Genomic DNA, 23,728 nt, shown 5'->3' with positions numbered 1-23,728 from the left:
CTCTGCAGAGAAGGACCTGGGGGTCCTGGTGGATGACAGGTTGACCATGAGCCAGCACTGTGCCCTGGTGGCCAAGAAGGCCAATGGGATCCTGACGTGCATAAAAAGGAGTGTGGCCAGCAGGTCAAGGGAGGTGATCCTCCCCCTCTATTCTGCCCTGGTCAGGCCTCACCTGGAGTACTGTGTCCAGTTCTGGGCTCCCCAGTACAAAAAAGACAGGGATCTCCTGGAAAGAGTCCAGCAGAGGGCCACAAAGATGAGACGGGGCCTGGAGCATCTTCCCTGTGAGGAAAGGCTGAGACCTGGGGCTGTTCAGCCTGGAGAAGAGAAGACCGAGAGGGGATCTCATCAATGTGTATAAATACCTGAGGGGTGGGAGGCAGAGGGATTTGGCCAACCTCTTTTCAGTGGTTTGCGGGGACAGGACAAGGGGTAATGGCCACAAAATGAAGCCCAGGCAGTTCCACACCAACATGCGAAGGAACTTCTTCACGGTGAGGGTGATGGAGCTCTGGGACAGGCTGCCCAGGGAGGCTGTGGAGTCTCCTTCTCTGGAGATACTCAAGGCCCATCTGGACACCTACCTGGGCAACCCACTCTAAGGAACCTGATTTGGCAGGGGAGTTGGACCCCATGATCTTTCGAGGTCCCTTCCAACCCTTCAATTCTGTGATTCTCTCTGGAGTCTTGTCGTCTTCAGGCTGAACAACTCCTGCCCCCTCAGCCTGTCTGCATAGGAGAGGTGCTCTAGCCCACTGATTGTCTTTGTGGCCTTTCTCTGTAATTGCTACAATAGGTCTTTATAGTGTTGGAAGTCCTGCAGCTGAATGCACTGTTCCAGGTAGGGTCTCATGAGCAGAGAAGAGGGGGAGAATCACATCCCTGGACCTGCTGTCCATGATTCTTTTGATGCGGACCAGGGTATGGTTGGCTTTCTGGGCTCCAGGTGCACATCGCCTGCTTTTGTCAAGATTTTCATCCACCAAAACCAAGTCTGTCTCAGAGCTGCCCTCAATCCACTCATCGCCCTGCCTGTATTCATGGTTGGGATTGCTCTAACCCAGGCACAGGGCCTCATATTTGGCCTTGTTGAACCTCATGAAGTTTTCATAGGCCCACCTCTCAAGCCTGTCCAGGTGCCTCTGGATGACATCCCTTCCCTCCAGAATGTCGCCTGCACAGCTTGGTGTCACCAGAAAACTTGATGAGGGTGCAGTCAATCCTTCTGTCCCTGTCACCAACAAAGATGTTAATTAGTGCCTGTCCCAGTACTGACCCCTGAGGAACTCTGCTTCTTACTGATCTCCACCTGGACCTTGAGCTGTTGACCACAACTCTGAGTGCAACCATCCAGCCAGTTCCTTACCCACCAAGTGTTCCATCCATTAAGTCCATGTCTCTCCAATTTAGAGATAAGGATGTTGTGTGGGATAGTGTCATGCTTTGCACAAGTCTAGGTAAATGTACCAGTTGCTTTTCCCTTATCTACCAATGCTGTGACTCCATCATAGAAGGCCAACAAATTTTTCAGTAATAATTTGCCCTTAGTGAAGCCCTGTCAGCTGTCACCAGTCTGTTCTCAGTTCTCTGTGTGCCTTAGCATAATTTCCAGAAGGATCTGCTTGATCCATGAATTATTATTATTATTAATGGCTTTGTCAAGTGGGGAATTTCATCTTCCAATGTCATGTAAAAGCACAAGAGCCTCCCGTAAAATTTTGCAGATTACTTTAGTTTTGGTCATCCTGAATGATCGATCCATCACTTCTCACTTGACCCTCTCTTCCAGGTAATTCATATAGATGTAAAAGAACATAAATCCTCATGGAACTCTACCAGTAGTCATCTTCCATTCTGAAAACTGTTTGCTTCTATCAAATATTACCTGTTTTCCCATCACAACTTAGTATATAAAACATTTGACTTACTGGAAAACATTTTGAAAGTATGTATGGAGTAAGCTAACTAAATGACTTATTTCTTCCTGCTCTTTGTATTTTTGAAAAAAATGGACCAGTTTGTAACATCCTCTTCCGGTTGTTTATTTCTGTGCATTCAACCAAATGTATGTATGTATCTGCTAAGTCTGTTTATTACAATTTCTGCTGTTTGCAGGGCTTGGATACCAGATGTGCTGGTCTGTAGTCTTGCAAACCCAGTTTTTTCCACTCGCCGAAGCTCTTTAATTGATTTTTTGGTATCATATGTATGCCTTTCATTTCTCTGATAGTGGAGTAAAATTAAGCAAAAGGTTACTTACCCCAGTTCTTGACTTCTTACTTTCATATCCAATTTCCTTTAGAAACAAGTTATCTAATTATGCCAATTTGTAAATAAGAATTTAAGACTTATTTGTAGTAGTAATCCTTATTAGAAAGATTGGCCTGAGTAGGTAGCTGACAAAACTAATAGTTCTTCAAAAGGTACAGTCTCACTCTGATGTATTTAGATTGAATGTTTTGAAATTATTTGCTTCTTGAATTTAGAGTATGCAGAGAACTGTGTGAAGTACCTGCTAATGTCCCCAGGATTATCCTCCAGAGCATGTGAATGATGGATTGGTTCTGAAAGGCAGAGAAGGACGAAGGAGAGAGAATATAGGGATTTAGCAACTATTAAACATGTTATTTCTTACAGAAATTCAGAAATTGTTTGTAAGCATCTAACAGATAAGTAACAGCTAGCAAAAGCTGGTGAAGAACAAATAATACCGAGCAATGTATTTTTGTGTAAGATCAGTGTGTTAGACCTTCCTGTTATCTTAGAAAATCTATTTCAGTTGTTGGGTATTAAAAAGACTTTTGATGCTCTTGTGACATTCCTGTTAGTGTACAATATGAAGTAATGTGTTCTTGTTTTCTTAATAGAATAGAAAATATTTGAGGTAGATGTTAGGGAAAGCCATTAATCAGGATGGCAAAGCACTGACATAGATTTCTAACTTGTTTTAGATTTCTGGTGATTGAATTTCTACATCTCTACATTTTTCCTAGGAAAAATGTGTCAGGAGGGATGCAGATATAGTGTCCTATACTTGACTTCGAAGATCAATATTTGCCTGTTCCAACTTTTGTATGATTTGATTGATGCATTCTTTAGTTTGAAACAATTCCTCAGGTTTGCCCCATATAAAAGAAGGTTTTAGGGTGGAATAAATTTAATTTTGCTTTTATACCTTGTTTTCCTGTTATGGACAAGACTTAACACTGTTTGAAAGTTGAAAGGCTTTCACATTGTAATAGGCTGTTTCACTTTCCTTTTTAGTTACCTTGGCCTCTTCCCTTCCAAACCCTGGAAAATGATATATAGGTACTCTGCACCAAGCATGGTGTTTATGATCAGTCTCTCTTTCTACCTACACATGCTTTATCCTTTTAGCTGTTTAATTTCCTTTTAATAAGCATTTTAATTTACATGTAGCTCCTTACTTTGGAGCTCAACACTATTGTAGTGAGATTTCCTTATTTATTGCCCCAACAGGGTGTTTAAATAGAATACAGCAAGCCCCGTTGTAAATGTCTTCAAGTTAGTATGCAGTGTGATGGAACTCTCTTACAGAATCATGGAATTGTAGGGATTGGAAGGGACCTTGTGAGGTCATTGGGTCCAACCCTACTGCCAAAGCAGGTTTCCTAGAGCAAGTTGCACAAGTAGGTATCCAGATGGATCTTGAATATCTCCAGAGAAGGAGATTCCACAGCCTCCTTACCAATTTGTTCTTTTGTTTTGTTGTGTTTTTTTTTTTGTCGTCTTTGCCTTCTGATTTAAGACAGAAGCATTCTCTATGCACTGCCATTGTCTCAGGTTGGGAGTTAATACTCTGGTCTTACATTTTTCTTTTCCTGTTGTGGTTTAACCCAGCTGGCAGCTAAACACCTCAGCCATTTGCTCACCCTCCCCCTTCCCTCTCTGGGATGGGGGAGAGAAACAGGAAAGTGAGGCCTGGGAGTTGAGATAAAGACAGTTTATTAAGACAGGAAAATAATAATGATGATAATAGTACTACTACTAATAATGCGTACAAAACAAGTGATGCACAATGCTATTGCTCACCACCTGCTGACCGATGCCCAGCCTATCCCTGAGCGGCTGGCCCCCCACCCCAGCTAGCCACCCCTATATATTGTTTAGCATGATGTCAGATGGGATGGAATACCCCTTTGGCCAGTTTGAGTCACCTGTCCTGGGTCTGTCCCCTTCCAGCTCCTGCTGCACCCCCAGCCTGCTCGCTGGCAGGACAGAGCAAGAAGCTGAAAAGTCCTTGGCTTGGTGTAAGCACTGCTCTGCAACAATTAAAACAGCATGTTATCAGCACTCTTCTCATCCTAATCCAAAACATAGCACCCTACCAGCTACTAGGAGGAAAATTAACTCTGTCCTAACTGAAACCAGGACACGTGTTTTGGCAGGGTATTCCAATTCATAGGGATTCCGTGGGACTTGTTGGTAGCTAGTTTACTTGTTATTTGACTCTAAGCTTTATTTTATATTCAAATTGATTGTATGTGTCTAAATACAGATCAGATCTTAGACGGAGATCTACTTTCAGCCTTGTGAGGGTGAGATAAGATGGGTTTATTCATGTACATGCACTGAGAAAGATTTCATCTAGGAACCTTTATCTCTGGAGGCCTTTGTCTTGCCTAGGTTTCTAGGTGTTGTCCTCAAGGTTGCTGCCTGTTTTTGTCTTTACGTGTCCTATGCAAGCCTGTGTTTCCAGGGGTGGAGAAATTATACTGCAGAAAGATTCCAGCTGGGTCTTAGGTACTCTGGAACCACCTTTTCCTGAAATGCCAAGATAAATGGATTTTGTTCCATACATCATCTGAATGAGACTCCTGCTTTTAAAACTGCATCAGAAGTAGTTTTTGGCAGTGGCATCTGTCTGTGCAGAAATATACTCTGAGACCTAAACTCTCTAATGTATGTGTTCACCTTTCTGCTTGATCTTTCAGACAGCCTGAAAACTCCATATGCTCTCCGGCAATCAAAAGCACTCTCTAATTCTTTACAAACATAAAAGTATGCTCTCTGGAGAGCCCTCTAAATACTTATTTTTTTTGATTGATTTCAGTTCTACAGATTCTGTAGTTTACTTGATACTCCTGAAGACTTGCCTGCTGCATCTGTATCACATTAAGCAGGAAACACAGCTGATGCTTTGGCATTACTTAGCTGGATGCTTCTCTGCTAGAAAACATTAATAACATGATTCATGGAGGCTTTGAGATTTTTACAGTGGGTTTAATACTGGAGACATGAAAGATGTGATCCTGAAATCAGTGGTGGTTTATACATGAATAATAATCTCTAAGGATTCAGCCCCTGAAGGCTTTTGAAGTCCATGCCAGGTGAATGCACTCCACATGAGCGAACATCAAGCTGTGCTTTTGTACCTCTGCTTCTCCTCTGTTCTGTTTCTTGAAAATTATATTTGGTGAGATTTTCTTTTCCCTGCTGTCTGAAAACCATTAGTGCCAGGACTCCTATGCAGTTTAAAATGCACCTTGGAGTATGTAGAACTTTTTCAGCAAGTTGCAAGCAGTAGGTTCCATTCCCTCCTCTGGGCTGATAGCGCTGTGGTCTTGCCTAACATGGCAACCCAACACACCAACACAACCAATGAACTGAAAGGAGCTGTTATTGTCCAGCAGGGTAATCATACTGACTGCATCTCAGTAAAACTGTAGAAAGGTTCCCCTTTTGCCCCTGCTGGCCCTGGTACTTAGTGCCCACTCAGTGTGCCAGTTGGAATCAGGCTTCTCCCTTGTACTCTCACAAAGCCTTTTTCAGTGAGAAAAACCTGGTGGGTTTCTTGCTGAGACAGAATATTTTAGTACATCCGTCTGCATGTAGAAGATGAATTCCTTGAGCCAGTTCTGTTTCTCTGGCAATGCTGGCATCACTGTGTGTTGAGGTAGTTACTGATGCATCTTAAAAAACCCATCAGACCCCACTGGGACTGCTGTGCAAGTAGATCTCTGGTCTGTGTGCTTGGCTGGTAGCTGCCTCCTGTGCACCAGAGGGACACAGAGCTACTAGATTTGAGGACTCATTGTGATGAATCATCTTCTGTAGCCAGAGGACTCCAAAGGAGAATCTTGTTTTTCTAGAAATTTTGCTTAAAACAGTGTGAGCGCTTTTGTGTCATTTGTATAAGGGAGATGGGTACCACCACGACCAGCTCTGCTCACAGCAGGTGGCCTGGTTTGTAGGCAAACTGCAGTCAATGAAGAGAGAAGACGTACTTGCAAAGGTTCCTGTGCAAAGCCTTATTAGTTTGCAGGAAAATGTTGTGACATCCTGTGCTGGAGCTAGAGGGGAAGCACCAAAAGTTTATTATTTTCAGTGGCATCTACAAGTTCTCCCAACGGTAACTTGTTTTTTGGTGGGCAGACGTATTAGAGACTTTCAGATCACTGCTTAGTCTGTGTCCCTATTTCAAATAAATGGCTTGCTTATATGTCAGAGCTTTTTTGTATTGGGACTGGATTCCTGCTTCTGTGGTGACAGAGCAAGATATTTCTCTCTTATATTATTTTTATAGTGCTGCCAAGCTTGTGAAGACTATTTTCCTATAGGCTGTCCACCAGTCCATGCCTTACTTGCTTACAGAGACAGTATGAAAGTACTAAATCCAAGACTGTAAAGCTGTTGATGTCTTTCTCAGATCAAGCTACCTGTTGCTGTGAAGAACATCCCTTGCCCCTACCTTTGACATGAAGATTACAGTGCTCAGTCATCTTTTCCGTCTGATGAGTGATCAGGTGTCTGTGCTGGTATTATTAGATCTATCAGCTGCTTCCAGTAGCACAGACTGCAGGGTGCAGTAGCCTCATCTGCAGACCCTACTGGGCAGAGACGGAGCTGCTTTTCAGTCACTCTCTTCTCCACTTCTCATCTAAGCAGGTGGCTTTGGCAATGCTCTTCTGTCAGAACAGTTGTCTGGTACAAGTAATGCAGGCTTTTACCCACACCGTTCCTGTTTAGCATTTGCATAATGCCATCAGGAAAACCTCCGAAGACCTTCAGAGTGGCATGGTGACTACATCAGCCAGTTCCCTCAGGACCCTGGGATGCATGTCATCAGGGCACGTAGACATGTTAAGTTATATCAGGAGGTCTTGAACCTGCTCTTTGCTTACAACAGGGGGACAACAGGGGGGACTCTGTTCCCTCAGCCCCCACCTAGAGGTTTGGGGACTCAAGATATGTGGGAAGCTTGACCACTAGCGAAGACCGAGGCAAAGAAGTTAAGTACCTTTGTCTTCTCATCTGTTGTTACCAGTTCTGTGTTCATTTGTCAGAGGCAATATGCCCTCCTTGAACTTTCTTCTATGGTCAATGTACTTGCAGAACCCCTTGTTATTCTTTGCATCCATCGCCAAGTTTAGCTCTGTCAGTGCCTTGGCTTTCCTGATCCCATCCCTGCACATCCAGACAGCATTCCTGTACTCTTCCCAGGGCACATGGTCCTGTTCCCACTAACTGTGCGTTTCCTTCTTTTGCCTAGGTTTGACTTTTTGACTTTGACTTTTGCCTAGGTCCTTGTTCACCCATGATGGTTTCCTACCTTTCCTGCTTGATTTATTATGTATGGGAATAGAGAGCTCTTGCATTACAAGGAAAATTTCCTTAAAGAGTTGCCAGCTCTGATCAGATCCTGTGTCCCTAAGGACCTTGTCCCATAGGATCTCATTCACTAATTCTTCGAATGGCTGGAAGCTGGCTCTTCTGAAGTTCAGAGTCCTGACTTTGCTCTTAGCCAGGCACATATCCCTTGATATCACAAATTCAACCAGGGCATGGTTGCTGCAACCTGGGCTTCCTCTAATCTTAACTTTAATGAGTTCTTCCACATTGCTGATCAACAAGTCCAATAACACTTCTCCTCTGGTTGGTTTGTCTTATACCTGGACCAGGAAGTTGTCCTCAGTGGACTCCAGAAGTCTCCTGGATTGCTTACTGCTTGCCACGTGGCTTTCCCAGTAAACATCCAGGTTGAAATCCCCCTGGAGGATGAGAGCCTATGAGTGTGATGCTTCTTGTAGTTGGCCATCATGCAGATCAAGTTGGAAGTGAAACAAATCTTACAAGGAGTGGTTGAAGGAACTGGGGTTATTTAGCATAGAGAGGAGGCTCAGGGGAGGCCTTATTGCTCTCTACAACTACCTTAAAGGAGTTTGTAGAAGGATGGGGGTCTCTCCTCCCAAGCAGCAAGTGATAGGACAAGAGGAAATGGCCTGAAGTTGCAGCAGGGGATGTTTAGGTTGGATATTAAGGGGGGAAAAAAAATGAAATTCATTGAAAGGTTTGTGAGGTGTTGGAGCAGACTGCCCAGGGAAATAGTTGAGTCACCATCCCTGGAGGTATTCAAAAGGTGTGTAGATGGGGTGCTTAGGTTCTTAGGTTTAGTGGTGGACTTGGCAGTGCTAGGAGGACTTGATACTAGAGGTCTTTTCCAACCTAAATGGTTCTAAGATTCTATGGAGGAAATTGTAGCTGCCCCTCATGATGACTGGCAATCGTGTCAGTAGCCCACTTGGCTGGAGCTTCTAATTTTTGACAAGTTATTCAAGTAGTTTTCATGGGTTTTCTTCTCAGTCTGCTGAGGTACGCACAATGCATCACCGTGCTTACTGGTCAAACCTTCACAGGATTGCATATGTATAATTTCTAGGTCTAGGCCAAGGTGCCAGCCAAGTCCTGGAACTCACTTGCCCATGGCATGAGCCCTGCATTCTCACAGCTGTCTTCAGGCCAGGCTTTTCAGCTCACTCCCTATAGTATGATGAAGAAGCTGTTGGTGTTCTCTGCAAGTGCTTTACAGAATGGTTGAGGCTGGAAGGGAGCTCTGGAGGTCATCTGGTTCAGTCCCCCCAGTCAGGCTGGGCCCGGGGCCTCTGGGCCTGGCCCTGGGCAGCGCTGAGCAGAGCCCGGCTCCGGCCTCTCCGCACCTCCCTGCGGGTACTGACGGCCATGGGGGAGCTCCCCCGGAGCCTCCTCTGCTCCAGGCCCAGCAGCCCCAGCTCTCGCAGCCTCTCCTCACAGCACGGGGGCTCTGGGCCTGGCAGCACCCTGGGGGCATGGTCTGGGCTCTCCCTTCTGAGCCCATATCTCTCTGTGCTAAGGGGGCTCAGGACCGGACACAGTACTCAAAGTGCAGCCTCACCAATGCTGAGTAGAGGGGAAGGATCCCCTCTCTTGACCTACAGGCGATATTTTGCATAATGCAACCAAGAATGATGTTAGCCTTCTTAGCTGTGAGAACACGTTGTCTCACGGTCAATTTAGGTATCCACCAGGACTCCTACTGAAGTCCTTTTCTGCAGAGTTGCTTTCCATCGGGGTGGCCCCCAGCATGTTCTGGTGCCTGAGGTTGATCCTTCCCAGGTGCAGGACTTTGCACTTCTCCATGTTGAACTTCATGGTGTTTTTGTCAGCCTAACTCTCCGGCCTGCCAGGGTCCCTCTGGATGGCAGCACAGCTCTCTGGTGATCCATCCGTTCCCCTCACTTTTGTGTCATCTACAAATTTCCTGAAGGTGCACTCTGCCCTGTGGTCCAGATCGTTAATGAAGATGTTAAGCAGGACTGGACCCAGTGCTGACCTCTGCGATAGTCTGCTCATTACTGTCCTCCAAATTTGGGCCTACAGTTTTATGATCTGCTAGATGAGCTAGTTTACACTCTAAATAAAAGCAGCCTTAATATAAGGATGCATGGAGCATGTCCCTGACCTGTTGTTTCTGGACCATCTCATAGAGCATTCAGATCAGCTGGGTGGCTGTCTGCCATTGTCCAACACTATGCAAATGTTTTCCTCAATGGCCATATTACCTCTCTGGGAAGCCTCTGCTCACTCCCTGCAGCTTATCACATAATATGGAAGACTGTCACTGCAATTACTCATTACTGCCTCCATCACTCTCTCACAGAAACTGTTTCATTTTGTCTCTTAAATAAAAATGCTGTAGTATCATCTGTAACAGTCACTCATGATTGCATGTGAACATGTTACAGTGTGATTCTTTGTTCAGTTTGTCTCATGGCCAGTAGTTTTCAGTTTACCTATTGAGCATGTGGTGCATTGAAAGTTTAACTTTTTAAGCGAAGGGCTGTCTTATATACCTATACACAAGTTACGTACCTTACCTAAGTCATGCTTAGTTCTATCAACCAAAATCGTAGTATCTTTATGAGCAGATGTTGAGTTGGATTGATGACATCTGCTTTCAATAAGTCTGTGTCAGTGGACATTGGTTGGCAGTGGACTGACGATCTTTATTTCTCTGCCAGATCTGTTGTCAGGTCACCTTGTTTTTTCCTTTTAAGTTCTTATTAAAAAGGTCTTATTAAAAGTGCTAGGGTCACTTGCATTTCTCTTACATCATTTATTTATCTGTGATCATCCAGGCTTTTTTATCAAAAAAAAAAAAAAACTCTTCCATGGCATTTTGGAGAGTATGGTCGGAATAGAGCTCTGTTTCTTTGTTGTGTAGATCAATAGCATTGAACTTTCTGCAGCGCTATTTAACCAGTAACAGTTTTACAAGGCTTCTGTTCGTTGTCAATGGCCACTTAATCCCTTCTCTGTGGGCACGTTTGAGAAGTCTGTGTCTGCTGTTCCTTTTTATTTTTCCTCAAACTCACCATCTCTTTACTTCCATCTATGTTCCCTTTCTATCTCCATTCATTTCTTGTCTCTATCCTTTGCTGAGCTGATGGCTAGCTACTTCTCACTCCCTCAATTCCATGACTGCCTTTTGCTTCACAGAGCTTTGCTCTTCATGGCCAGCTGTCTGAACAGATGGTATTTGTCTGGAAGAAGGAGAGGACAGGGAAGGAAAAAGCAAAGAGTTTGCTGGCTCTTAAAGTTATGTCATAAAAACCTTCCTTCTGTAGGCAGGAGGGAAAGAGCATGTGTGACCTTTACCTATAGCTATAGGAAGGCCTGCAGTATACTTCCTCAGGCTGAACAGTCCCAGCTCTCTGTCTTCGTGGGAGAAGTGCTCCAGCCCTCTGATGAACTTCACATCCCTCCTCCAGACCCACCTCCTCCTTGTGCTGAGGCCCTAGACCCGGATTCAGCGCTGCAGGCAGGGCCTCGTAAGGGCAGAGCAGAGATGGGACAGTCACCTCCCTTGCCCTCTGGCTGCTCCTCTGGTGGTGCAGCCCAGGATGCAGTTGGCCTTCTGGGCTGCAGGTGTGCTGCTGGCCCATGCCAGGTTTTTCATCCACCAGAATCCCCAAGTCCTTCTCTGCAGGGCTGCTATTAAGGAGGTTTTCTGCAAGTCTGTGCTCATGTCTGGGATTTCACCAAACCCAGCTGCAGCATCTTGCACCTAAGAACTTGTTGAACCTCATTTGGTTCACAGGGCCCACTTTTTTTCTCCTGTCCAGGTCCCTTTCCATGGCAACCCTTCTGTTCTATCAACTGCACTATTAAACTGTTGTATTAAACTTGCTGAGGGTGCATTCAATTGCATTGTCTATGTCGCTAATAAAGATATTAGTACCAATCCCAGGACAGAACCCTGAGGAACACTGCTTGTCACCAGTTTCCACCTGGACATGGAGCCGTTGGCCACCACTCTCTGGGTGCAGCCTTCAAGCCAATTCCTTATCCACTGAATGGACCACCCTTCAAATCCATCTCTTCTATTTAGAGATCAGGATGTTGTGTGGCACCGTGTCAAAGGCCTTACAGAAGTCCAGGTAGATGGCATCCATTGGTCTGCCCTTGTCAGTTGATGCAGTTGCTCCATCATAGAAGTCCCCAAGATCGGTCAGGCACAATTTGCCCTCGGTGAGGCTGTGGTGGCTGCCTCGGATCACTTCCTTGTCTTGCATGTGCGTTAACATTGCTTCCAGGAGGATCTGTTCCATGATCTTCCCAGGCAAAGAGGTGAGGCTCACCTGTAGTTCACTACATCTTCCTTTCAACCTTTTTAAAAAGACCGGAGTGTCACTGGCTATCCTCCAGTCCTCAGGCACCTCTCCTGTTCTCCAGGACCTTTCAGAGATGATAGAGAGTGGTTTGGCGATCACCTCTGCCAGCTCCCTCAGCACACGTGGATGCATCCCATCAGAACCCATGGACTTGTGTGCATTGAGCCCGCTGAGACGCTCCCAAACCACCCCTTCATCAATGAGAGGGGAGATCTACACTTCCCAGACTCTTTCTCCTCTGTCCAGTGGCCCCGGGGGGGAGTCTTTGAAGCAAAGACCATAGCAAAGAAGGCATTCAGTATCTCCGCCTTCTCAGCATCCCCTGTTACCAGGACACCCCCCTCATTCAGCAAACAGAGGTGAGGCTCACCGGTCTCTAGTTCCCCAGGTCTTCCTTTCAACCCTTTTTAAAAGTGGGAGTGATGTTTCCTTTTTTCCAGTCACCAGGAACTTCACCTGGCTGCCAGGACTTTTCAAACGGGCAGAGAGAGGCTCGGCACCTCCATCAGCCAGTTCCCTGGGGACCCTGGGACCCATGGCATCAGGCCCCATAGACTTGTACTCGTTCAGCTTCATCAGGTGGTCTCCAACCTGCTCTTGGCTTACAGTGGGAGGGACTCGGCTCCCCCAGCCCTCATCTTCAGGTTCAGGGAAACAGAGAGTGTGAGGCCTGACAGGTGGTGAAGGGTGAGGCAAAGAAGTTGAGTACCTCAGCCTTCTCCATGTCCCTCGTTACCAGTTCTCTCCTCTGCCATTTATCAGCAGGGGGTACGTTCTCCTTGGCCTTTCTTTGCTGGCCAATGTACCTAGAGAATCCCTTTTTTTTTTTTTTTTGTGTGTGTGTGTCCCTTGCCACGCTCAGTTCCATCCATGCCTTGACTTTCCTGATTCCATCCCTGCACATCTGGACAGCTTCCCTGTACTCATCCCTGGCCACATGCCCCTGCTTCCACTGCCTGTGCATTTCCTTCTCACATCTCAGTTTGACCAGCAGGTCTTTGCACAGCCATCCCAGTTTTCTGCCTTCGCCATGTAAGAAAGCGAGCAGGGGGACGGAGAGTTCTTGTGCTCTAAGAAAAGCATCGTTAAAAGAATTGCCAGCTGTGCTCAGCTCCTTTTTCCCTAAGGTCAGTGTTCCAGGGGATCCTGTCTGCTAGGTCTTAAATAGCCAGAAATTTGGTCTTCAAAAGTTCAGGTTCTTTGCATCTTACACGTATATTCAAGCCTAGATTACTAGGTTGTTCATTCACAACTTGCAGTATTCTTTCTGGTCCTCACTGCTGATCCAAACCACAGAAATTCAGGATCCCTCATGCCATTTAATGTTCTTCCTTATTAGCACCTTCGTGATCACAAAAAATGTCTACTGTGCTCTGTTGCATACTTGGTAGTAAATGGCTTGAAGCTGCAACAGGGGTGGTTCAGGCTGCATATCAGTAAAAGGTTCTTCACCAAGAGCAGTCGGTTACTGGAAAAGGCTCCCCAGGAAAGTGGTCGTGGCACCAAACCTGCTGGAGTTCACGAAGCTTTTGGACAATACTCTCAGACGCGTGGTCTGATTTTTTTGGTGGTCCTTTGGAGAACCCAGGAGTTGGACTCAATGATCCTTGTGGGCCCCTTCCAACCTGGGATATTTTATGACAGTATTAATTACTAAGCTGCTGGAGTGTTTTCAGCTTCCAAAATTTTTTCAGCTGCTCTAGGAGTGAATGCTTGATTTACGTTGTTGACTTTTGATCTGAGTTATCCTCTGAGCTCTCAGCAACTTGGTGGTCTGGCCACCTTTTACTCAAGTCATGCATGCACACGCCTTCCTGTACTAAGGTGACTGTTCTGCTGATCAGGACCCCCATCTTTCTGAAAGGCTCATCTCAAGGCTGTGACATCGTTTTTTTGTTGGTATAGAACATACACTAGAATACATAATGCTCACTTTTTGTGTGGCTCATCGTGTGTCAGTAATTCTCTGAGAGCTTGTTTATACTTGCATTTTCTTGCGAAAATTGAGCTTTCTAAGCAGAATGGGTCTAAACAGTTGGCCTAATGGCCAAAATTGGCCTTTCAGGAAGTTTATAGCATTGGCTAAACCTGATGGGTGAGAACTCATTGAGGTTTCCCAGGGGTCATCAGCAAATCCTGCTGTTCTGGAGGTGCAGCCTTCTGGGAAGCATGCGTGAGATCCACAGCAGTCTGCTGCTGCATGATTTCTCCATGTCTGGATTAGTCCTGGTTTGTGTCCCAAGATTTGCCTCAGGAATTCAGTTGCTTAAGAATACATGTTGCTTCTGGGAGGACCACCCTCTTTAAATGATTTGTGCTCTCTTTCAGGAGAAGAAGTTGCCCTGTACTGTGCCAAGTATCTCCCTGAGATAATCAAAGACCAGAAGGCCTATAAGGAAGGCAAACTGCAAAAGGTAAGAATACAGCACTGCCCTGGAACCAATTGTAAGCACCAGTGCAGAAAAGAGCCCTTGTTAGGTACCTAGTACTTAAATACTTCCCCGTTCTTCCAAGATCTGTCTGTCCCACCTTCCAAGGGTACCTTCATTTATCTTTCCCTTCCTTGTTTCTAGTTTATACCAGCCGTGGATTGTATTTTCAAAGATAAACCTTCTGTTTTCCATCTTTCTCTCTTTTTTTTTTTTTTTTTTTCTAATTTGCAGATTCATTCCAGTCAAGGTTGTGAATTGGTTTTTTGAGTGTAGTTTTCTGGATGGTGGTGGTTGTTTGGGGACAGGGGTAGTTCTTGGCAGAGGTGGAAGGTTAGAACAAATTAGGGTGTTTGTGTCTTGCTTCTGCCAAATGATCTCTCTATATATTGTTATTCTCCCTCATAGCAGTAACACCTGGTCTTACATCAGGTATCCCCAGAGTTGGTGCTGGATTGTCAGCAGTGTGGGTGAGGGGAAGGCAGTTGCTCTAGAACTTTCTTCTAAATCTAGTCTGAGGATAGCCTACAAAGCAAACTCAAATCAATTTGTGGCTTTTACTCTATGGCCAAGACACCTAAGCATCATGCTTTGCTGATTCCACGCTGGACATGTTCACTGACTGCAGTAAGCCTGTCTGCTAAGCAGGGGAGCCTGCTTGCTGAACCATTCCTTACAGTGGCATTGAAAGCTATCCTGTCCTCAGGACTCCTGTAGACTTCGAGAAGGCCTTTAACACTGTCTCCCATATGATCCTTATAGACAAGCTGTTGATTTGTGGGCTGCATGTGCAGACATTAAGGTGGACTGAAAATTGGCTGAACAGCAAGAGCTGTGGTCCCTGGGCACTGGCTCTGAATTGGCCCTGATTGACTTGGGGGGGGGGGGGGAGACACGACACCAGATGGACTCCAGAGGTGCCACCAGCCTTGACAAATTTGGCCTCCAATTCTGTATGGTGAGTTTTAGAAGAGTCTTGATCACAGCAGGTGTAGAATCATAGAATATTCCAAGTTGAAAGGATCCAACAAGAATCATCAAGTCTAACTACTGATTCCATGCAGGACCACCCAAAACTAAAACCATGTTTCTGAGAGGATTTTCCAAAAGCTTTCTGAACTCCAGTAGGCAGAAGATGAAATTATGCACACTCTTATGTCTGTGTTCGTATCTAGGCCCTGGAAGATGCTTTCTTAGCCATAGATGCCAAGCTCACCACTGAGGAGGTGATTAAAGAGCTCTCCCAGATGGCTGGGCGACCCCAAGATGATGAAGATGAGAAGGAGAAAGTTGCTGATGAAGATGATGGTAAGTCAGATGCCACTGAATAGGTAAGACTGCAGCTCTAGGCCAGGGACTGAGAGAAATTGGACCAGGTCTTTATTAACAGAAGGTTCGATTCTCCAAATTAGCCAGTTCAATTTCAGCTGGAGCTGCCACCTGTCAGTACTGTCTCTTGCTTTGAACCGTTGTTAGGGGTATTTTGATTAATTTAGTAGCTTAATCGTATGGATAGCAAAACAGCCTGTCAGAGCTTTCCATAGGATGTCCTCTATGGGGTGCAAGCTGCTAGGATGTGTCAGAAATCCTTGAGCTAAGAAGTGGGCTAAGTTATAAAAATTAAATGGTATGTGTCTGATGCTAAGCTCTGTCAGGCTGGTAGCAGACAAACTAGAGACAGGATTGAATTAGATTATTGTTTCTTTTCAGTACTTCTTTCTCGCAAAGAAGCAAATATGCTTTTTCCATGAGCAAGTAGTTGCCAGATCATGAAGCCAGATAGAAAGTGAATCCCAGGGTAGGATCCTGTGCTGCTCTTGGCTGAGTAGCTTGTGACTAACCTTGAAGGAGATATAAAGCTGTAAATCACTGTGAACAGTGTGTTGATCTGAAAATGCTGAGTTTGTTGGTTATTGTTTCCCATCTGACAGGGGCAAAGGGTTTTTTTTGTTTGGTTGTGTTTTTTTCCCTTTTTGTCCTATACTTTAAGGACTGTCTGGGATATTTCTGTTTATTTTCCTTTTGACATTAATCAGCAAAGAAGAGGATAACCAGGGGGATGTCAACAACTAAATGATGGAAGTTACCTGATACCAGTGGAGTTTCTGGTCCTTGGCTCATAGTTTAGGGAGTCATCCGATTTTCTGTCTAGTGTACTGCATACCTAAAGCTATTTTATTATCTGATTGCAAGTGTCTAGATTGCAAAAGGATCCCAGGCAATTGCATGAGGCCTATGGAGCAAATGCTTTAATGAAAATTTCTTGTTCATGTTGCAGTGTTAATGAACAAATCTGCACATGAAAGTGGTCTGTCTGCTTCCCCAACAGCTTCACTTGAGCCTGCCTGGTGAAATATGACTCTTTTTGCCGTCCAACTTCACATCTAATTTAAATGCTTCTGTGCTGCCTACAAGTCAGCAAGATAGCATCGGTGGCCTGAGGCACTGGGGTAACTTGTAGGCTGCTTGCCTTGGCAGTGGATGGAAGACCTTCCTCTGCCATTTGCATATTGTTCATCTGCAGCGCCTGGGAGCTGTGGGACAGTGCAGGCCTGGCTATGTTTGTCCATGCCTGGTACTGAACAGCAGGTTGAGCATTGCTGAAACATGTCTGCAAATAGCAACCTCCAGTCAGGGCGACTCACCACTGAACCCAGTGTGTGTTGCACAGCAGCTGCTATGGTGATGTGTCTTGCTTTCTGATCCTCTTTGTCCTCACCCCACTCCCCCTTTCCATTTTTAGTGGATAATGAGGAAGCTGCTCTTCTGCATGAAGAAGCCACAATGACCATTGAAGAGCTTCTCACACGTTATGGACAAAACTGCACCAAGAACCTCAAACAAAAGTCCTTAGCTCCAGCTGGGGAGAACGCTACAGAGGGGACAGGCAAGCAGCATGATGGGGAGTCAAATATGAATGGAGAGGCTGACCCAGGGGAGCTTATCGACCACAAGGAGAGGAAGAATGGAAAGCCAGATGAAGAAATCACGGGTATTTCCTCCACCTCAGACAAAGCCAACACTGGAGGCAACAGCCCTGCTCCGCAGAAGCCTGAAGTAGGCAAAGGTGACGAGGCCGTCACCTCTTCTACTGGGGAGGCCGGGCCCTCCTGCTCCTCTACGGGAAAGCCCCAGCGCACAACCAAATCCAAATTTTTTGAGGACAGTGAGGATGAGTCAGATGAGGTTGAGGAAGAGGAGGAAGACAGTGAGGTAGGAAACAGCACTGGGACAGAGTGGCCTTCTGGCTGGGCAGAATGCATTGCTTGCTGTGGGACTTAAGCTACAAGTCTCTGGCTCATCCTAGGTGTGTCCTAGGAGTAGGTTTTTCAGACTGATACTTTGAGACCATCTCATGGGAATATTGGGGGTTGTTTAAACTTTTAAACTCTGAGGGAAGCATACACTCATCTGTGCAGCAGCCACAGTGGATACCCATTGGTCTTTCTGCATGCACCATCCCTCCATTCACTGTGGTAGTTGGAAACTAGCTGCTCTGTTCATAGACATCAGGACTGGGGAAAACTTACCAGGTCATTTCAGTCCTCTGGGGCAAACCAGTCTCATGTCATTACACTGGAGGGACCAGCTGGCTGGGGAGGGCACTAAGAGTGTCCTGTGTGACTCCTGGTGGTGTCTCTTGTTTCTTGTAGGAATGCAGTGAAGATGAGGATGGTTACAGTAGTGAAGAGGCAGAGAATGAAGATGATGAAGATGACACTGAAGAAGCAGAGGAGGATGAGGATGAAGAGGAGGAAATGTTGTTACCAGGCATGGAGGGGAAAGAGGAGGTGCACACCTTGTTCCTGTGTTCTGCAGCATAGTGTGGAGCCAAGGGCACGTGGGGAGGAGGGAGTGTGTATTAGGGGGTTATTTCCATTCAGCTGGGGATAAACATCCTTTCTGTTTTCCTGAGGCTGAATACAGCTGCTGACAGACTGACTTTGTGAGAGACTGAGGGATATGGCATGGATCTGGGCAGCAGGTTGAGATTAGAAGAGGCTGACTCCACTGCAGGGTTTGCTGTGCTTAGAAACTGCTGGGGATGGTTTAGCATGGAAGGGAGTGTATGACAGCAGGACTGCTACAGCTTCTAAGGTGCCAGCCTTCTCTATTGGAAGAGATGTCCTGGCTTGCAGTGAGGTGTCTACTTGAGCTGGTGTTGTGGTTTAACCTAGCTGGCAGCTAAGCACCACACAGCTGTTTGCTCACCCTCCTCCCCACCCCCACCCCCCCCAGTGCAACAAGGCAGAAAATAGGAAAAAAAAAAAAAGTGAATGCTTGTGGATTGAGCTAAATACAGTTTATTGGGACAGAATATAAATGGAAATAATAACGATAATAGTACTATTAACAATAATGTGCACAAAACAAGTGATGCACAATGCAATTGCTCACCACCCGCTGACCAATGCCCAGCCTGTCTGTGAGCAGCAGTACCCTCCCCGGCCAGCCACCCCATATTAATTGTTCAGCATGACATCAGGTGGTATGGAATACCCCTTTGGCCAGCTGGGGTCTGCTGTCCTGGGTCTGTCCCCTCCCAGCTCCAGGACAACATGAGAAACCGAAAAGTCCTTGGCTTAGTGTAAGCACTGCTCTGCAGCAATTAAAACATCAGCATGTTATCAACATTATTTTCATCCTAAATTCAAAACACAGCGTCCTACCAGCTACTAGGAGGAAAATTAACTCTATCCTAGTTGAAACAAGGACAGTTGGGCTGGGGCTGGAACTGCTGCATTAGAGCTGAGGATATAGCAAGGTGTGTTGAACATTGGTGTATCCTGAGCCCTTTGATGCTTTGTGAGGCTCGAACAAAGGTATGGCTTGACCCTGCCTCTCAGTGAACATGCTACTGCTGTTTCATGCTTCCCTCAGGCTTTTCTCCATTGTTCTGTGTGTGCTTATGGAAAGAAGGGTTGAAATGCAACACCTCAGGGTTTGGGACACTGCTGGGCATGTGGTGGGTAGTACTAATTCCTTTATGACCTCTGATAGAGCAATAGGAAGGAGTCTAAGCAAAAATGTTTTTCTTGCAGCCTGGCTCTGACAGTGGGACAACTGCTGTCGTGGCCCTTATCCGGGGCAAGCAGCTGATTGTGGCTAATGCGGGAGATTCTCGCTGCGTGGTGTCAGAAGGTGGCAAAGCTGTCGACATGTCCTATGACCACAAACCAGAGGATGAGATAGAATTGGCCAGGATAAAGAACGCTGGCGGCAAGGTCACCATGGATGGGAGAGTGAATGGTGGTCTCAACCTCTCCAGGGCAATTGGTGAGCAAGTCCAAGTGTGAATGTTGGCGTGCCTGGCCTCAGGGTGCTGTGCTCAGGACATACGTGCTTCCAGCACTTGCCAGCCACTGAGTGTCATAGAGTCATAGAATGGGTTGGGTTGGAAGGGACCTTAAAGATCATCTAAATCCAACCCCCCTGCCATGGGCAGGGACACCTCCCACTAGATCAGGTTGCTCAAAGTCCCATCCAACCAGGCCTTGAAGACTTCTCAGGGCAACCTGTTCCAGTGCCTCACCACCCCCAGAGTAAAGAATGTCTTCCTTATATCTGCACTAATCTATCTTGTTTTAGTTTAAAGCCATTACTCTTTGTCCTATCATTTACACTCCCTGAAAAAGTTTAAGGAACAGTTTTCAATTGGTTGATGTCTAGAACGTATTCAGTATTTCACATGGTGACATTTCAGTCTAATTAGAGAAAATAGCCATGAAAATGGCAGATATCAGTAGAGAGAGACACCCAACACCTGCCAGGCTTCAGTACAGGATGTGGTGTGTGAGGCCTCCAAGGCTGTTGTGCTCACAACTGGATTGTCAGAAGCCATGCCACATAAACTGTCCCCAGAAAAACAACTTGACTTTCAAGTAGAGAGAGTGTTTTCCTCTCTCTACTTATATTGTTAGGAGCCTGTTGAAGTACCTTGGTGTGTTGCTTACCGAGTACCTAACTTTATACCAGTTTGAGCCCACTTGTTCTGGAGTCAGACTTGTCTTTTAATTGCACAAGTTCTATTCCCCTTGCTACAATGCTTCAGGCAGCACCTAAGCACTGTTTGTACCCTGACATATCTGGCCCTGGACAGCCCAAGCTTCTTAAAAATGAGCATCTATCATTATTGTAGCAGAGCCAAGCATTCAGGTGAGCTGCAAATCCTGCTCTAGGTCATGGGTTAGCTCATCTGAGTGCTGCTGCCAGTTTTCAGCTGGTTTTGTTAGACATCACGTGCTGTTGGTCTGATCTTGCCCCAGTAAGTGGGGAAGTGTCAACTGGTTTGGGGTGAGGAGATGCTGAACCGAGGAAGGATCCTGTTTGCCTTTGTATGGGAACAGTGTGGTGGGCTCACCTAAACTGATGCCTTGGATGTGCAGCAGATTTCTCTCAATCAGGTCTCAATCACAGCCAGGTCCGCACTGTGCGAGCTCTCGTGCAAATTCTATTAGGGCTGCTTTTCAGCAGAGAACTGTTTCTCACTGTTTGGAGTAGGCAGCATTGCCTAAGCCCAGTAACAGCACAAAGTGATCCTCCTCTTCACTACAGGTGATCACTTCTACAAGCGGAACAGGAATCTGCCTCCAGAAGAACAGATGATCTCTGCCTTGCCCGACATCAAAGTGCTGACAATAAACGATGACCATGACTTCATGGTCATTGCCTGTGATGGAATCTGGTATGTAATGAGGGAGCGGTTGTGCCTCTTAGGCCATCACTACCCTGGTTCTTCTCGTGAGCTGGGTCTCAGGAAGTTCCAAGGGGCATGGCTTCAGCCCTTATTTTCTCAAAGAGTTAGTTCTTTCTCTGAGGAGCTGTTCTCAGATGGAGGAACATCGCAGTGTGCTGAGCTTTGAAACCTCCTGTTCCTCAATATGCAGTCTTGTTACCATCAGCTCCTTGCTACAGTGAAGCTCTCTCAGGACAGTGTGGTATGACTGCTCCCTTTTCTAGCACTTCTGACTTTTCCGTTCTACAGGAATGTGATGAGCAGCCAGGAAGTGGTGGATTTCATCCAGTCCAAGATCACCCAAAAGGATGAGAATGGAGTCCTGAGGCCGCTCTCCTCCATTGTGGAAGAGGTAAGGTCCATAACATCCCTTCAGATGCTTCACCATCCCTTTCAGCACGCAGTGTTTCTGCATCCCAGCTTGGTGCCTGACTTCATTCCTGTTCCATCAGACTGGTTTGTTCAGTGCTTGGGGTATCTGGCAGCACTTGGGCCGCAATACTGGCAGGTACAGGATCAGAGAACCACCTCTGAGTTAGAATTTGGTTCCTTTGTCACCCTGGCTAGTGTCTCTGACCTCTGGGTTATTGTCAAGCTGAAGGAGTTTGTCTGCTTTGAGAAAACAGAGTTGCTGAGGCTGCTTCTCTGTAAACGATGTAAACATCGTTTGAGCCCAGCCCTTGCCATTCTGGCCTGGCAGCCCCTAACTAAGCTGTTGTCAGTTGATAGAATGGATCCAATGGCATAGGTGTGTCTGTGCACTCTGCTAACCTGTCCTGTCCCTCCTCAGCTGCTGGATCAGTGTTTGGCTCCAGACACCTCAGGGGATGGCACTGGCTGCGATAACATGACCTGCATCATTATCAGTTTTAAACCCCGTAACACGCACCCACCGGCTGAAAGTGGGAAACGGAAACTGGAGGACATGGCAGCACCAGCAACACCAGCAGAGGAGAATGGCAGTGATAACAAGAAGAAGGCCAAGCTGGAATAGCAAGCCTCGCACAAGGACTTTGTTGTGCGCTCACCAGACTCTTGTTTCTTAAACATGCTGAACTCAAGACTCCAAAGTCTTGTCCTTTTTTTAGCCTTAGCAGAGGCCTTGTTTGTCAGTGTCCCGGTTGGGGGGTGGGGGGCGGGTCTGGTTAGCAAGGGCATGTCACACTGTTCATCTGTAACCATTCCAAAGAATGAGCCAAGGGCAGAACTGCACACAGGAGCAGCCACCAACCACGGCGCAGGAGCCCGCCATAGGTGGCAGCCGCTTAGCACAGAGCCCTGTGGTTAGAAGAAGGATGTTCCCTCCCCCCATTGTCTCCATGTGGTTGTTGCCATTTCTGTGCCTGTGACTTTCTGTTCAGAGGGAAGAACTTTTTCACTGTTGAGGTTTTTTAATCTGCACCCGATTATTTAAGGCCCTTTCTGTTTTTATTTGTGAAACAATCTGGCTGTGGTGCTGCTGCCACACCTCATTCTGTTGTACACTTTCAATCAATACTTTTTTCAAACTAAAAGCCCAGAAAACATAGTTGTACTTCTGGTCCGTGGTTCTTTCCTGGATGTGGGGAGGGGGTAAGGAAGATGTGGTGAGGAGGAGGACGTTTCTATTCCCTCGTGTCGCAGGGCACTGGGGGGGTCATGTTTGCAGCTCACAAGAAGAAGCTGGCTTCTACTGTGCGGTTGCAGAGCCCAAGCACCTGCTGCCTATCCACTTAGCCTGAGATGGCTCAACTGAGGACAGTCTGTTGCGCACAGGACAGGAGACAAGTTTCTGGAGATGGTTTCTGCCTGCTGAATAGTGCCTACCAGTCACCTTCCTGAGCTAACCAACCTACATGCAGAGTAATGCACCCCATCTAGCTACATGTTCTCTTCAAGGTATGACAAGGCAACTCCTGCCTGCTGGTGTGCTGGGTGATACAAAGCTTGTATGGCTTGTGTCAATACCACAACTGCTCCTGCAGAGCTGAAGTCCCTTGGCTGTAAACCACTGATGGAAAGGTCAGCTGTTGTTCCCTGCTGCTGTACCCTTCACCTTCCACCTGATATGGTGGGAGCACGGATGGAGTTTACAGGCTAGGTCACCTGCCATAACATCATCCAGATGCACCAGGGTTCCAGTGTCATAGGGATGTGCCCTTTGCAATGCCTTTCACTGTAAACCTTCCCTCTTGAAGATGAACTTTACCCTCCTGGTCCTGGCTTGTTGTCCCAGACTTGTTCTACAATTCAGTCAGCCCATGCTTCACCAGCCCGTACAGGTATATCTTACACCATCTTTTGTGACAACGTAAGCCCCTTCCCAGGTGGTCCTGAGCTTAAGACCCTCTGTTAAGTATCTCTCCAGTCATGATGTGCCCAGAGCTGAACAGTTTTGGTCCCTATATCATCAAAGCTGGGCTCCTGCAGCCCTTCTCAGGATTGTGAATTCAGTGCCACAAGTGCACAGGCTCTGCAGTTAGACTTGCTGCGTAACCTCACTGTGCGCTCAGAAATAAACTTTCTGGATGAAGTGGTATGGTCCCCAAGAATGTTGCTGTGCAAGCAAAGCACCAAAGGAGAGGATATTCTTCCTTTGCAATGGTGGCTTCTTTTCAGGGCATCTTTCATTT

At 46.4% G+C, this 23,728-nt stretch overlaps 1 protein-coding gene across 1 annotated transcript in view; it reads left to right on the top strand.

Annotated features, from left to right (window-relative positions):
- PPM1G (protein phosphatase, Mg2+/Mn2+ dependent 1G) overlaps window positions 1-22,644 on the top strand; it is a 28,662-nt gene extending 6,018 nt beyond the window's left edge. The window contains exons 3-10 of the mRNA XM_068679195.1: window positions 14,280-14,365; window positions 15,556-15,688; window positions 17,124-17,593; window positions 18,034-18,171; window positions 19,423-19,657; window positions 20,936-21,065; window positions 21,366-21,468; window positions 21,907-22,644. Coding sequence (XP_068535296.1) covers window positions 14,280-14,365; window positions 15,556-15,688; window positions 17,124-17,593; window positions 18,034-18,171; window positions 19,423-19,657; window positions 20,936-21,065; window positions 21,366-21,468; window positions 21,907-22,110 — 1,499 coding nt within the window. The 3' untranslated portion in view covers window positions 22,111-22,644. The remainder of the gene's footprint in view (window positions 1-14,279; window positions 14,366-15,555; window positions 15,689-17,123; window positions 17,594-18,033; window positions 18,172-19,422; window positions 19,658-20,935; window positions 21,066-21,365; window positions 21,469-21,906) is intronic.
- Window positions 22,645-23,728: the final 1,084 nt, after the last annotated feature.

This window comes from Anas acuta, chromosome 3 (genome assembly GCF_963932015.1).
Source record: "Anas acuta chromosome 3, bAnaAcu1.1, whole genome shotgun sequence".
NCBI classification, from domain to species: Eukaryota; Metazoa; Chordata; class Aves; order Anseriformes; family Anatidae; genus Anas; species Anas acuta.
This window is presented reverse-complemented; position numbering and strand designations above follow the sequence as displayed.